Below are 14,495 nucleotides of genomic sequence, written 5' to 3' on the forward strand. Positions count from 1 at the left end.
ACTGTCACTATGATGAAAAAAATTACTATAAAATTATTTAAAAAAATTTTCCACCCTGACATTTAGAACATTCTCACATTTGTGGTTAAAACCTATTTTGATTGTTCCTAGAATTTAGATAAAAAATGTTCCAGAAAGTTTGAAGAGAAGCACTTTAGTCAATTTGTATTTGTTCAAGCATGAAGAAATGGCATTTCATAGACATTTTAAAAACTATTCAGATTCCCTCTTTGAATTCAAGTGTTTCAAAGATATCTTATTTTTAAATACCAAAATAGGAATAGAATATGAAGGGCTGGTTATGAGTAATATGAGACACTTTTATGAGAGGATGAGATTATAATAACAATACCTCCTCTCATAGAATAGCCAGCAAGTCTCCACTAAATAACAGTGCCTTGATTTTATAGATGTTTAATCATGGATATTGAGTTCATGTGAACCATTGGTAGACACAAGAGTTTATTAAAGAATTATGTAATATCTTTCAAGTATTTAGAATAGTGTTGAAATTAAGCCTGCATCCCCATGATTTTCAGAGGTGTTGATGCCTAAGAAACTCAACCCCTTGCATGCCAAAATTGGCTTAAAGCCCACCCATTACCCAAGCTACACTTCAAGCATCAAGGCTCAAAAATGTAATTTTAAATATGCAAGAGTTTGAGGAATTCACTACTCACACTTTCTTGAACAGTCTATCCAAGTGCATCAAGCAAAATGTGAGTAAAGAAATTTTGACCAAAGGATTGATAGTAATGTTGAATATGTTTAATAGTAGATCTAAGATTAAAAGGTGAGAGTGAGGGTGAGAAGAGTGTATGAATGCTTTGTGTTCTGACAAAGAGAATGTAGCACCCATGTCCTACCTGCTCGGTTGCATTGCCAGTGCCCACGGTAGGCTATTTTATCCCAGTTTTTAGGTTTTTTTGTTTTGTTTTGTTTTTTTCTTTTCAGGAGAGTTAGTCCAAGACCAATAACTCCATAACTGGTAGAATTGGAAGACTTCAATAGTGCTTAACATTTTGTACATAGCTTTATAACAGTTTTCTTTTTCTTTTTTTCTGAGATATTCTTTTCAATATACCCAATCATGGTTGAACTCAAAGCCATTGCTTATTTAAAATCTACAAGTGCTGAACGTTTTGTATCCTTCACATTCCAGGTAATTGGTTTTTTGTGCATTTTCTGTATTTTTCTCCGTCAGTCTGCCTAGATATTTGTTAGATTTAATATTTTAATATTTTTCTGAAAAAGTGGGCTTTTGCAGTTTTAAACATATACTCAGTTGTTTTAATTCTGCTTTTTCATGTATATTTCCTCGTTTTTTTTTTTGTTTTTTTGATACTACGTGGGAAGCCAAATAATTTAAAGGAAACTTGGATAGTAAGGACTCAGAGGAATGGAAGTTAGTTGGCTGATTCAGATGTTTGGTGGCATAAGACTCTGTTAGTAATCTAGGCAAGCAGCAATGACAGCATCAAGGGAGTGAGGATGGACTGATAGTGTAGAATTTAAGATATAAGGTAGAATTTGCTTCCTTAATGAGTTCAGATTTGCGTGTGTTGAGTACAAAAGTTTGATGGGACATCCGTGAAGAGAATTCCAGCCATAAGTAGTTATAAAGGTCTGGAGATCAGGAGAAATCAGAGCTAAGGGTAGGTATTCAGAGCCATCAGTATTTAGGGAGTATGGGGCTACCCAGAAAGAGTGAGTGGATTGAAACAGAGGCCAATGATTTCAGACCAAGGTAAACAGAAGTGTGTGCTTTGATTTTTACAGGGGGAAGAAAAACCCATAATTGGTGTTTGAGCCTGTGAGAACAGTACTGTGGGCTCCCAGCATGCTTTGCTGGGTTTGATCTGTTCTAGATGTTTTTATGCCATCAGTCTGTGATTCTCCTTTCAGACGTGGGGTAGAGTGCATAGTCAGAATATAGCCAGAGCAGCTGACAGAGGTCAAGATTCATTTTTAAGCAAAGATTCAAGAAGTTAAAACCACACACAAGTGTTTTACTGGGCATCCTTATCCAACTACCCTATATCTTCACTTTGAAAATAGTTTAAACATTGCCTGAGAGGACACAGAACTAATAGACTTTTGGAATTCTTCTTTGCAGGCCTGTAAATTACTCTGTGACGACTATGAACAAGTGCGCAGTGCTGCAGTCTAGCTTATCTGGGTTGTCAGTCAGCTCTATCCTGAAAGGTCAGTGTGGGTGTAAGCTGGCTTTTGTTGATTGTGAAGCTGTTTTCCTCTCCTCTCACCATGCAAAAAGCCCACTTCTAGAAAAGAAATGTTGGTTAGATTTTTGGAAGGCAATGGGGAGTAAGGGAAAAGCACAGGCCCTGAAAATCAGATTGCCTTGTCCTCATTTTTCATCTCTGATAGGAACTTTCTGTACACCTTCGGAAAGATACTTCACTTCTTTTGTCCTAATCTTCTCATCCATAAGTGAAGAAATTGGAATATCTTTCTTAAATGGTTTTCAGTACTTTACAAAAAAATCTCTAAAATTGTTTGGGACCCATTTTAGTTTGGCTTGCGCCAAATGCCAGACAAAGATAGCAGATGAGTTTGAGAATAATGATCTCTTATGTAGTTTTCCTGGTTAAAAATATTTTCACAGCAATTAAATTAACCACAGTGATTCTTTGAGGAGGTAGGCAATATTATTTATCATATTTTGTAAGATAGAATATTATATTTATAAATATTTATTTATCTTTTATTTATAAATATTTATAGAATATTTTCTTTTTCCTTGTATAGGAAAAAGAGGTGTTTTTTCCTCTTCATTAAACTGCCAAAATTTGAAAACCAGAATGGATTAATAAACCTGTAGGAGTAGGCTCCATTTGTAGTAGACTCCATTTTAGGACTTAGACACATACAAAGAAAAGGGCTAACTGGAAATTGTCTCTTCTTTTAGGACTGGATTGATAAGTAAGTTTTATATTGATTTATTCTGAGATTTAATGTATTTATAGAAGTTCAGTCTGGACACGGTGGTGCCTGTAATCCCAGCACTTTTGGAGGCCGAGGTGGGCGGATCACCTCGGGTCAGGAGTTCAAGACCAGCCTGGCCAACATGGTGAAACCTCATCTCTACTGAAAATACAAAAATTAGCCGGGCGTGGTGGCACACGCCTGTAATCCCAGCTACTAGGGAGGCTAAGGCAGGAGACTCGCTTGAACCCGGGGAGTGGAGATTGCAGTGAGCTGAGATCGCACCACTGCACTCCAGCCTGGGTCACAGAGCAAGACACTTTCTCTCAAAAAAAAAAAAAAAAAAAGAAGAATTTCAGTTACAGAAGATAATAAACTTAAGGACATGAAATATTCGGTGGAAGCTAGTTTTTGATAATTTCATAAATCTTTGAACCTTTGGTGGGTTACGTACCTTTTTTTTTAAGGCAGGGTCTTGCTCTGTGGCACAGGCTGCAGTGCAGTGATGTGATCCCGGCTTACTGCAACCTCCAACTCCTGGGTTGAAGCAATTCTCATGCCTGAGCCTCCCAAATAGCTGGAATTACAGTTGTGCACCACCACACCCAGCTCATTTTTTGTACTTTTAGTAGAGATGAGGTTTTGTCATGTTGGGTAGGCTAGTCTTGAACCCCTGGCTTCAGGTAATCTGCCCACCTCAGTATCTCAGTGTGCTGGGATTACACACCTGGCTGAACCTTTGGTGGGTTACACACTTTTATTCAATACATTGAAAATTTGCACCTGGTTGCAGTGGCTCAGCCCTGTAATCCTAGCACTTTGGGAGGCTGAGGCGGGCGGATTGCTTGATCTCAGGAGTTTGAGATCAGCCTGGGCAACATGGTGAACCGTCTCTACTAAAAATATAAAAAATTAGCTGGGTGTGGTGGCATGCTTTTGTAGTCCCAGCTACTCAGAAGAGTGAACTGAGAGGATCACCTGAGCCGAGGAAGTTGACACTGTGGTGAGCAGTGCTCACGCCACTGCACTCCAGCCTGGGTGACAGAAGTGAGACCCTGTCTCAAAAAAAAAGCATAATTTGCAATGCAACTGAAAGAGTTGGTTTGTACTCCTAGAGTGATTTGTTTATTTCAAACTATAGTCATTCTAGGATCTGAACTATTCAATTATCATTTTTGTGTGTGTCAGTCTTCATTGACTGTTCTCAGTTTATTGAGCCTGCAGCCTTACTTACTTATGTATTTATTTGTTTATTATTATTATTATTATTATTATTATTATTATTATTATTATTATTTGAGATGGAGTCTCGCTCTGTTGCCCAGGCTGGAGTGTAGTGGCACTATCTCGGATCACTGCAACCTCCACCTTCCAGGTTCAAGCGATTCTCCTGCCTCAGCCTCCTGAGTAGCTGGGATTGCAGACATGTGTCACCGTGCCTGGCTAATTTTTATATTTTCAGTAGAGAGGAGGTTTCACCATGTTGGCCAGGCTGGCCTCGAACTCTTCACCTCAAGTTATCCACCTGCCTCCGCCTCCCAACGTGCTGGGATTACAGGCGTGAGCCATTGCACCCAGACTGTATTTATTTTTTGAGACAGGGTCTTGCTCTGTCATCCAGGCTGGAGTGCCGGGGTGTGATCTCAGCTCACTGCAACCTTCACCTCCAGAGCTAAAGTTATGTTCCCACTTCAGCCTCCCAAGTAGCTGGGACTATCAGCGCATGCCACCATGCCTAGCTAATTTTTGTATTTTTTTTGTAGAGATGAGGTTTTGCCATATTGCTCAGGTTGGTCTTGAACTCTTGGGCTCAAGCAATCTACCTGCCTGGGCCTCCCAAAGTGTTGGGATTATAGATGTGAGCCACTGTGCATGGCCTGAATCTGCAGACTTAGATTCATGTTTTGTTCTAAGTGATTTCATTTCTTTTCTTTTAATTTAGCATTGTCCCAATTCCTTCTTCTAATGAAGAAATACGCTTAGTTGATGATGCATTTGGAAAAATTTGTCACATGGTCAGTGACGGCTCTTGGGTGGTTCGTGTTCAGGCAGCAAAACTGTTGGTAAGTTATACTTTTTATGTATGTATGAATGCATGTATATATTTATTTGTTTTCTTTTCTGTAGAAATGAGGCCTGTGTGGCCCAGGTTGGTCTCAAACTCTTGGCCTCAAGCAGTCCTCCTGCCTCAGCCTCCCAAAAGACTGGGATTATAGGCTGGGTGTGGTGACTCACACCTGTAATTCCAGCACTTTGGGAGGCGAAGGCAGGTGGATCACGAGGTCAGGAGATTGAGACCATCCTGGCCAACATGGTGAAACCCCGTCTCTACTAAAAATACAAAAATTAGCTGGGGCATGGTGGCGCATGCCTGTAATCCCAGCTACTTGGGAGGCTGAGGCAGGAGAATCGCTTGAACCCGGAGGTGGGAGTTGCAGCGAGCCAAGATCACCCTGCTGGACTCTGGCCTGGTGACAAGGAGGAGATTCTCATCTTAAAAAAAAAAAAAAAAAAGTCTGGGATTATAGATGTGAGCCACTACACCCAGCCAATAATCCTTTTTTTAAATGAACACATTGCTTGTTAAGTTTTTACAAACATTTTGAGAAACTACAGATGGGGCAGTGTGACCTGAATTTAAAACCCCAGAATTTCTTTTTCTTTTTCTTTTCTTGAGACAGGGTCTTCCTCTGTTGCTCAGGCAGGAGTGCAATGGTGCAGTCACGGCTCACTGCAGCCTTGACCTGCCAGGCTCAAGCAATCCTTCCACCTCAGCCTCCTGAGTAGCTGGGACTACAGGCATGTGCCACCCTGCCTAGCTAATTTGTGTTTTTTGTAGAGATGGGGTCTTGCTTTGTGCCCAGGCTGGTCTTGAATTCCTAGGCTCAAGTGATCCTTCTGCCTTGGCCTCCCAAATTGTTGGGATTACAGGTTTAAGCCACTACTCCCAGCCCCAGAATTTCTTAATATAGAAAGAAATAGTTCACTCTCCTGTTCACTTTTAGAACTAGAAAGAATCTTAAAACATAATTCTATTAACCCTACTAGGAATTAAGATAGCCAGAGCCTAGAGAAAAAGGAAAACAATAAAAAAAAGTTTTTCCCATTTATTAAGCACTTGTTATGTCCTAGTTCAGGAGGCTCAAACCCCCAGGCTGTGGACCAGTCCTGGTCCATGGCTTGTTAGGAACCAGGCCACACAACAGGAGGTGAGTGGTAGATGAGCGAGTATTACTGCCTGAGTGCTGCCTGCTGTCAGATCAGTAGCTGCATTAGATTATCATAGGAGTGTGAACCCTATTGTGAACTGAGCATGTGTGGGATCTAGGTTTCATGCTCCTTGTGAGAGTCTAATTCCTGATCATCTGAGGTGGAACAGTTTCATCCTAAAACCACCCTGCTTCACCACCCTCTCTGGTTTCTTCCATGAAACTGAACCCAGATGCCAAAAAGGTGGGGGACCACTATCTTAGATAATTTGAAGGAGGCCCCTTACATATATTTTCTCATTTTCTCTTTACAGTAATCCTGCAAGATAGATGCCATTATCCAGTTGGGGCACGGTGGCTCATGCCCATAATCCTAGCACTTTAGGAGGCTGAGGCGGGTGGGTCACTTGAGCCCAGGAGTTCAAGACCAGCCTGGGCAACACAGCAAGACCCCATCTCTATTTTTCAAAAAATAAAATTTTAAAAAATTTAAAAAATTTTTTTAAAATGCTGTTATCATTTTCTAGATGAGAAAACAGGCTCTGAGGAGTTAAGTAAGTTATCCAGCTTATACAGACAGAAAATTGTAGAGTGAGGTCAGATCCTGATCTTGCATCTTTTAGCCTGGTACTTTTCTGTTTTCTTTTTGAGGACTCAGCACATTTATTGAAAATTTTTAACTTTTGTGGCTCACGCCTGTAATCCCAGCACTTTGGGAGGCCAAGGTGGGCGGATCACGAGGTCAAGAGATTGAGACCATCCTGGCCGACATGGTGAAACCCCGTCTCTACTAAAAATACAAAAATTAGCTGGGCATGGTGGCACACGCCTCTAGTCCTAGCTACTTGGGAAGCCGAGACAGGAGAATCGCTTGAACCCGGGAGGCAGAGGTTACCCGGGAGGCAGAGGCACAGTGGCTCACACCTATAATCCCAGCACTTTGGGAGGCCGAAGCAGGCAAATCACTTGAGGTCAGGAGTTCGAGACCAGCCTGGCCAACATGGTGAAGCCCCATCTCTACTAAAAATACAAAAACTAGCCTGGTGTGATGACACACACCTGTAGTCCCAGCTATTCTGGAGGCTGAGGTGGGAGAATCTCTTGAACCTGGGAGGCAGGGGTTGCAGTGAGCTGAGATTGTGCCATTGCACTCCAGCCTGTGCAAAAGAGCGAAACCCTGTCTCAAAAAAAAAAAAATTGTTTAACTTTTAAGGGATAAAATTGTTTTGTAGTAGAGTGATGGCCTAATAGCCTTATTTTATATCTGTGTTACCTTGTATATGTCACTTGATATTAGTCTCAGTTTCCTCATCTGTTAAGTGGGGTTCTAATATCTCTCATATTTACCTGATAGTGTTGTCATGATGCTCAAATGAGATACAGTCTATGAAAATGTTTATAAGCTAAAAAGTACTATACTATGTAGGGTGGATGGGGGCATAGTGTATAACTATATGTGTGTGTAAGTATCTATAAAAATTTGTATACGTGTCGCAGCAGGAAAAGCTGTGATTCTTTTTGGACACTTCCCCTTTGAGTGCCCCAGGCCCTGCCACTCTTGGTGAGACTGTTGGCTGAATGCTTTGTTTCTGACTGTACTGAACACTGATCCACTGATAGCTTTAGTCCTGTGACCAGTATTTATGGGAGTACTTGCTGAAACCCGTGTGAAGCATTTTCATGAGATATAGTAATGGATGATTGGAGTATTTCCACTCTTGTGCATATTAGAGTTAAACAAGCCAGCTGTTACTGATTTTATTTCTGAATTCATATTTTAAAACTTTATTTTGGGTTATGAATGTTTTAAAATTCAGAACAGTCTAATCATTCATCAGATCCTTTCATTTGGCATTTACAGAGGATCTACAATGAACTCTAGGTGGGAGTGGGGAAGAGAAAGATGTTTTAGAGGAGTAAATTAATGATATATCTTTACCTGAATAGGCAGTTTTAAAAAGTAATCCTTAAAGTAAGAATCATTCAAAATTTTCAGTTTTGTACTCTATAGGATCTGAAATTTATTTGCATAAAGTTGTATGTATAACATATGGTACATTGAAAGGATTTCTACTTGAATGACTCTAACTTGAGTCACATGCCTTGTGTTATAATTTCATGTTAAATCCGAACAGCTTCAAATTATATAAGTAATTATGTTTGTATTCAGAAATAATAATCATTCTTACCTTGCTGATAATAATAATTACTACTATGTATAGAGTTCCTGGCCTACTAAATGAGGCATTTTTAGTCATACATACACACATAAATACACGCATATTCACACATAAATATTAACCCACTTCTTTATATACAAGCACACATGCCTAACTCATTTGCATACTTTTGCAAGTAACTTTTAATCTTTTTAAACTCTCTGAGGTAAATGTATTACTTATAAATAACAAAATTAAAATTTAGGAATGTGTTATAATTTTTCTGAGACCACACAGATAGTAAATGATAGATGAGGACTTCAAACTTCATAATCTAAAGCCCATGTATAATCCTTTCCTGGTGAGTATCCAGTTACACATTGGGATTGGCCACTTAAGGCCCTGCTGATTTATTAGTATCTCTGTGCAAGCTAAGAGGTAAAGCTGCCCTACTCCAGCTCTCCAGTAGGTAAACCTGTGATCAAGTGATTTGTGTATAATCTTTCATTAAAAATTAATTAATTTTTAAAAATTGACACATTGGTTGAACTAGTTTACAGTCCCACCAACAGTGTAAAAGTGTTCCTATTTCGCCACATCCTTTCCAGCACCTGTTGTTTCCTGAGTTTTTAATGATCGCCATTCTAACTGGTGTGAGATGGTATCTCATTATGGTTTTGATTTGCATTTCTCTGATGGCCAGTGATGATGAGCATTTTTTCCTGTGTCTTTTGGCTGCATAAATGTCTTCTTTTGAGAAGTGTCTGTTCATATCCTTTGCCCATTTTTTCATGGGGCTGTTTGTTTTTTTCTTGTAGATTTGTTTGAGTTCATTGTAGATTCTGGATATTAGCCCTTTGTCAGATGAGTAGATTGCAAAAATTTTCTCCCATTCTGTAGGTTGCCTGTTTACTCTGATGGTAGTTTCTTTTGCTGTGCAGAACCTCTTTAGTTTAATTAGATCCCATTTGTCAATTTTGGCTTTTGTTGCCATTGCTTTTGGTGTTTTAGACATGAAGTCCTTGCCCATGCCTGGGTCCTGAATGGTATTGCCTAGGTTTTCTTCTAGGGTTTTTATGGTTTTAGTTCTACCATGTAAGTCTTTCATCCATCTTGAATTAATTTTTGTCTAAGGTGTAAGGAAGGGATCCAGTTTCAGCTTTCTACATGTGGCTAGCCAGTTTTCCCATCACCATTTATTAAATAGGGAATCCTTTCCCCATTTCTTGTTTTTGTCAGATTTGTCAAAGATCAGATGATTGTAGATATGCGGCATTATTTCTGAGGGCTCTGTTCTGTTCCATTGATCTATATCTCTGTTTTGGTACCTGTGGCGATTCCTCAGGGATCTTGAACTAGAAATACCATTTGACCCAGCAATCCCATTACTGGGTATATACCCAAAGGATTATAAATCACGCTGCTATAAAGACACAAGCACACGTATGTTTATTGTGGCACTATTCACAATAGCAAAGACTTGGAACCAAGCCAAATGTCCAACAATGACAGACTGGATTAAGAAAATGTGACACATATACACCATAGAATACTATGCAGCCATAAAAAAGGATGAGTTCATTTCCTTTGTAGGGACATGGATGAAGCTGGAAACCATCATTCTCAGCAAACTATCACAAGGACAAAAAACCAAACACCACATATTCTCACTCATAGGTGGGAATTGAACAATGAGAACACATGGACACAGGAAGGGGAACATCACACAGCAGCGCCTGTTGTGGGGTGGGGGGAGGGGGGAGGTATAGCACTAGCAGATATACCTAATGTTAAATGACGAGTTGATGGGTGCAGCACACCAACATGGCATATGTATACATATGTAACTAACCTGCACATTGTGCACATGTACCCTAAAACTTAAAGTATAATAAAACAAACAAACAAACAAAAATTGACACATTGTATATATGGGGCACAAGTTGATGTTTTGATACACATCTATGTTGAATATTAATCCAATCAGGATAGTTAGTACAGTTATCACATCATACATTTATCATTTCTTTGTCATGAACTGTCGACAGCCTCTCTCACAGCTATAATATTGTATATTTTGTAATATACAATATTTTACTGTTAATCATAGTCACCTTTATGTGCAGTTGAACACCAGAATTTATTTCTCTTAATTGTGACTTTGTATCTGTTGTCCAGTCTCTTACCATTCTCTCCTACTCCCTCCCCTCCCCAGTGTCTGCTAACCACTGTTATACTCTCTGCCTCTATGATATCAATTTTTTTTGAATACTTTAAGTTCTGGGATACATGTGCAGAACGTGCAGGTTTGTGACATAGGTATGCATGTGCCATGGTAGTTTGCTGCACCCGTCTACGTATCATATACATTAGGTATTTCTCCTAATGCTGTCCCTCCCCGAGCCCCCCACCCTCTGACAGTCCCTGGTGTGTGATGTTTCCCTCCTTGTGTCCATGTGTTCACATTGTTCAACTCTCACTTATAAGTGAGAACATGTGGTATTTGGTTTTCTGTTCTTGTGTTAGTTTGCTGAGAATGATGGTTTCCAGCTTCATCCATGTCCCTGCACAGAACATGAACTCATCCTTTTTTATGGCTGCATGGTATTCCATGGTGTATATGCACCACATTTTCTTTGTCCAGTCTATCATTGATGGGCCTTTGGGTTGGTTCCAAGTCTTTGCTGTTGTGAACAGTGCTGCAATAAACATACGTGTGCATGTGTTTTTATAGTAGAATGATTTATAATCCTTTGGGTATATACCCAGTAACAGGATTGCTGGGTCAAATGGTATTTCTGGTTCTAGATCCTTGAGGAATCGCCATGCTGTCTTCCACAATGGCTGAACTAATTTACACTCCCACCAACAGTGTGAAAGTGTTCCTATTTCTCCACATCCTCTCCAGCACCTGTGGTTTTCTGTCTTTTTAATGATTGCCATTCTAACTGGTGTGAGATGGTATCTCATTGTGGTTTTGATTTGCATTTCTCTAATGACCAGTGATGATGAGCTTTCTTTCATATGTTTGTTGATCGCATAAATGTCTTCTTTTAAGAAGTGTCTGTTCATATCCTTCACCCACTTTTTGATGGGGTTTTGTTTTTTTTTTTTTTTGTAAATTTGTTTAAGTTCTTTGTAGATTCTGGATATTAGCTCTTTGTCAGATGGATAGATTGCAAAAACTTTCTCCCATTCTGTTGGTTGCCTGTTCACTCTGATGATAGTTTCTTTTGCTGTGCAGAAGCTCTTTAGTTTAATTAGAACCTATTTCTCAATTTTGGCTTCGTTGACATTGCTTTTGGTGTTTTAGTCATGAAGTCCTTGCCCATGCCTGGGTCCTGAATGGTATTGCCTAGGTTTTCTTCTAGGGTTTTTATGGTTTTAGGTCTTATGTTTAAGTCTTAGATCATGCAGTATTTGTCTTTCCATGTCTGGCTTATTTCACTTTACATGATGTCCTCCAGGTTAATCGATGTGGCAAATTACAAGATTTTATTCTTTTTTTATTTTCTTTAAGTCAGGGTCTTGCTCTGTTGCCTAGGCTGGAGTGCGGTTCCACAATTGCACAGTCATAGCTCACAGCAACCTCAAACTCCTGGGGACTCCAGCCTGGACAACAGCGAAACTGTCCCTAAAAAAAATTGAAAACCAGATTGTTCTTCTTTTTTGATGTAGCCATTTATTGCTGTATACTTATCTCTTAGAACTGCTTTTGTTGCATACCACGGGTTTCGGTGTATGTTTTAATTCTTGCTTGTGAAGTGTGTTTCTTCTAGGCAATGTATACTTAGATTTTGTGTTTTAATCTATTCAACCAATGTATACCTTTTATTTTTTTGTTTCTTTGAGACAGGGTGTCTGTCTCTCTGTTGCCCAGGCTGTAGTGTACCTTTTAATTGAAGAATTTAATCCATTTATATTCAAGATTTTTTTCTACTTCTTCTTCTTCTTTTTTTTTTTTTTTTTTGTTTCTTTGAGACAGGGTCTCACTCCGTCACCTAGGCTGGAAGGCACTGGTGTGATCTCAACTCACTGCAACCTTCACCTCCTGGGTTCAAGTGATTCTCGTGCCCCAACCTCCCCAGTACCGGGATTACAGGCATGTGCCACCATGCCCAACTAATTTTTTTGCATTTTTATTAGAGACGGGTTTTGCCATGTTGGCCATGCTGGTCTCAAACTCCTGGCCTCAAGTGATTTGCCTGCCTTGGCCTCCCAAGGTGCTGGGATTACAGGCATGAGCCACCGTGTCCAGCTATATTCAAGATTGTTATTGATAGATAAGGTCTTATTCCTGCCATTTTGTTAATTACTTTTTGGTGGTTTTGGAGATCCTTTGTTCTTGTCTTCCTTTCTTGTTGTTTACCTCTGATTTAGTGGTTTTCTGTGGGGCCAAGCTTTGTTTTCATTCTCTTTCTTGTTTGTGTATCTGCTGTAACTTTTTTCTACATAGACTATAGAGTCTTCAGTTAGGCTGGTGTGGTGGCTCTTGCCTATTATCCCAGCACTTTGGGAGGCTGAGGCAGGCACATCGCTTGAGCTCATGAGTTTGAGACCAGCCTGGGCAACATAGTGAGACCTCGTTTCTACTAAATAAAGAAAAAAGAAATCAGCCGGGCATGGTGGCACACACCTGTAGTCTCAGCTACTCAGGAGGCTGAGGTGGGAGGACCACTTGAGCCTGGAAGATTGAGGCTGCAGTGAGCCATGATCAGGCCACTATGCTCTAGCATGGGCATCAGAGTAAGACTGTCTCAAAGGGGGAAAAAAAAGTCTTGCAGTTACAATAGAATGTTTTAAGCTGATAGCAACTCAACTTTGGTTACATAAAAGGACCCTAGGTTTTTTCCCTCCCCCCTTCAATTTATATTTTTGTTGCCTTAATTTTCTTCTTCATCTGTTATGTGTTCCTTAGCTACTATTTGTAGCTGTTGTAGTTTTTGACCATTTTAAATTTAACCTTCATGCTAGCAGACTGAATATTTTATATGACATATTGTATCACTGGGGTTTGGTCTGTTTGATTTATGAGTTTACCTTTACTGGTGAGTTTTATACTTTTGTATGTTGTTATGATAGTGATTATTGTCCTTTTGTTTCTAGTTGTAGCATTCAATACCTTGATTATATTAATTCTATCCCATTCTCTCCTGGTCTACAAGGTTTCTACTGAGAAATCTATTGATAGTAATGGAGATTCTCTTGACAATTTTCTCTTGCAGCTTTGAAAGTCTCACTCTTTGACTTTCGATAGTTTGATTATAATGCACCTTGGAGAGGATCTTTTTGGGTTGAATGTAATTGCGAACCTTTGAACTTCCTGAATCTGGATGTCCGTATTTCTCCCACTACTTGGCAAGTTTTCAGCTATCATTTCATCAAATAGGTTTTCTGCACTTTCTCTATCTCTTCTCCATCAGGCAATCTTCAATGCAGGTATTTGTTTGCCTATTGATGTCCCATATGTTCCAAGGCTTTCTTTTTTATTCTTATTTGGTTTTTTTCCCTCTTAATGGGTTATTTCAAAAGACCTGTCTTCAAGGTCAGAAATTCTTTCTTCTGCTTGATCCTAGTCTATTGTTGAAGCTCTCAATTGTATACTATTTTTATTTTTTTCATTGAATTCTTCAGTTCCAAGATTTCTGTTTGGTTCTTTTTTATGATATTGATTTCTGTTGAATTTCTCATTCGGATCATGAATTGTTTTCCTGATTTAATTGTTTGTCTGTATTCTCTTGTATCTTACTGAGTTTCCTTTAGATCACTATTTTGAATTCCTTTTCAGGCATTTTGTAAGTGTCCTTTTCTTTGGGGTCTGTCATTGGAGACTTTTTTCCTTTTTTTTTTTTTTTTGAGACAGGGTCTTGCTCTGTCACCCAGGCTGAAGTGCAGTGGCATGATCTCAGCTCACTGCAACCTTCTCCTCCTGGGTTTAAGTGATCCTCCCACCTCAGCCTGCTGAGTAGCTAGGACTACAGGCGCATGCCACCACACCCGACTAATTTTTTTATATTTTGTAGAGACAGGTTTTGCCATGTTGCCCAGAGTGGTCTTGAACTCCTGAGCTCATGCTATCTGGCTGTCTTGGCCTCCCAAAGTGCTGGGATTACAGATGTGAGCCACTGCCCCCAACCAGGAGACTTAACCATATTCCTTTGAGGGTGTCATGTTTCCTTGA

At 39.6% G+C, this 14,495-nt stretch overlaps 1 protein-coding gene across 1 annotated transcript in view; it reads left to right on the forward strand.

Annotated features, from left to right (window-relative positions):
* The first annotated feature begins 1,090 nt into the window (after nucleotides 1–1,090).
* The window catches only part of LOC109027741 (integrator complex subunit 4-like), a 49,203-nt gene continuing 35,798 nt past the window's right edge, over nucleotides 1,091–14,495 (forward strand). Inside the window, 3 exon segments of the mRNA XM_055347848.1 lie at nucleotides 1,091–1,162; nucleotides 2,117–2,205; nucleotides 4,889–5,009. Of these exon segments, the coding sequence (XP_055203823.1) occupies nucleotides 1,091–1,162; nucleotides 2,117–2,205; nucleotides 4,889–5,009 (282 nt within the window).

Source organism: Gorilla gorilla, chromosome 6 (assembly GCF_029281585.2).
Source record: "Gorilla gorilla gorilla isolate KB3781 chromosome 6, NHGRI_mGorGor1-v2.1_pri, whole genome shotgun sequence".
Lineage (NCBI taxonomy): Eukaryota > Metazoa > Chordata > Mammalia > Primates > Hominidae > Gorilla > Gorilla gorilla.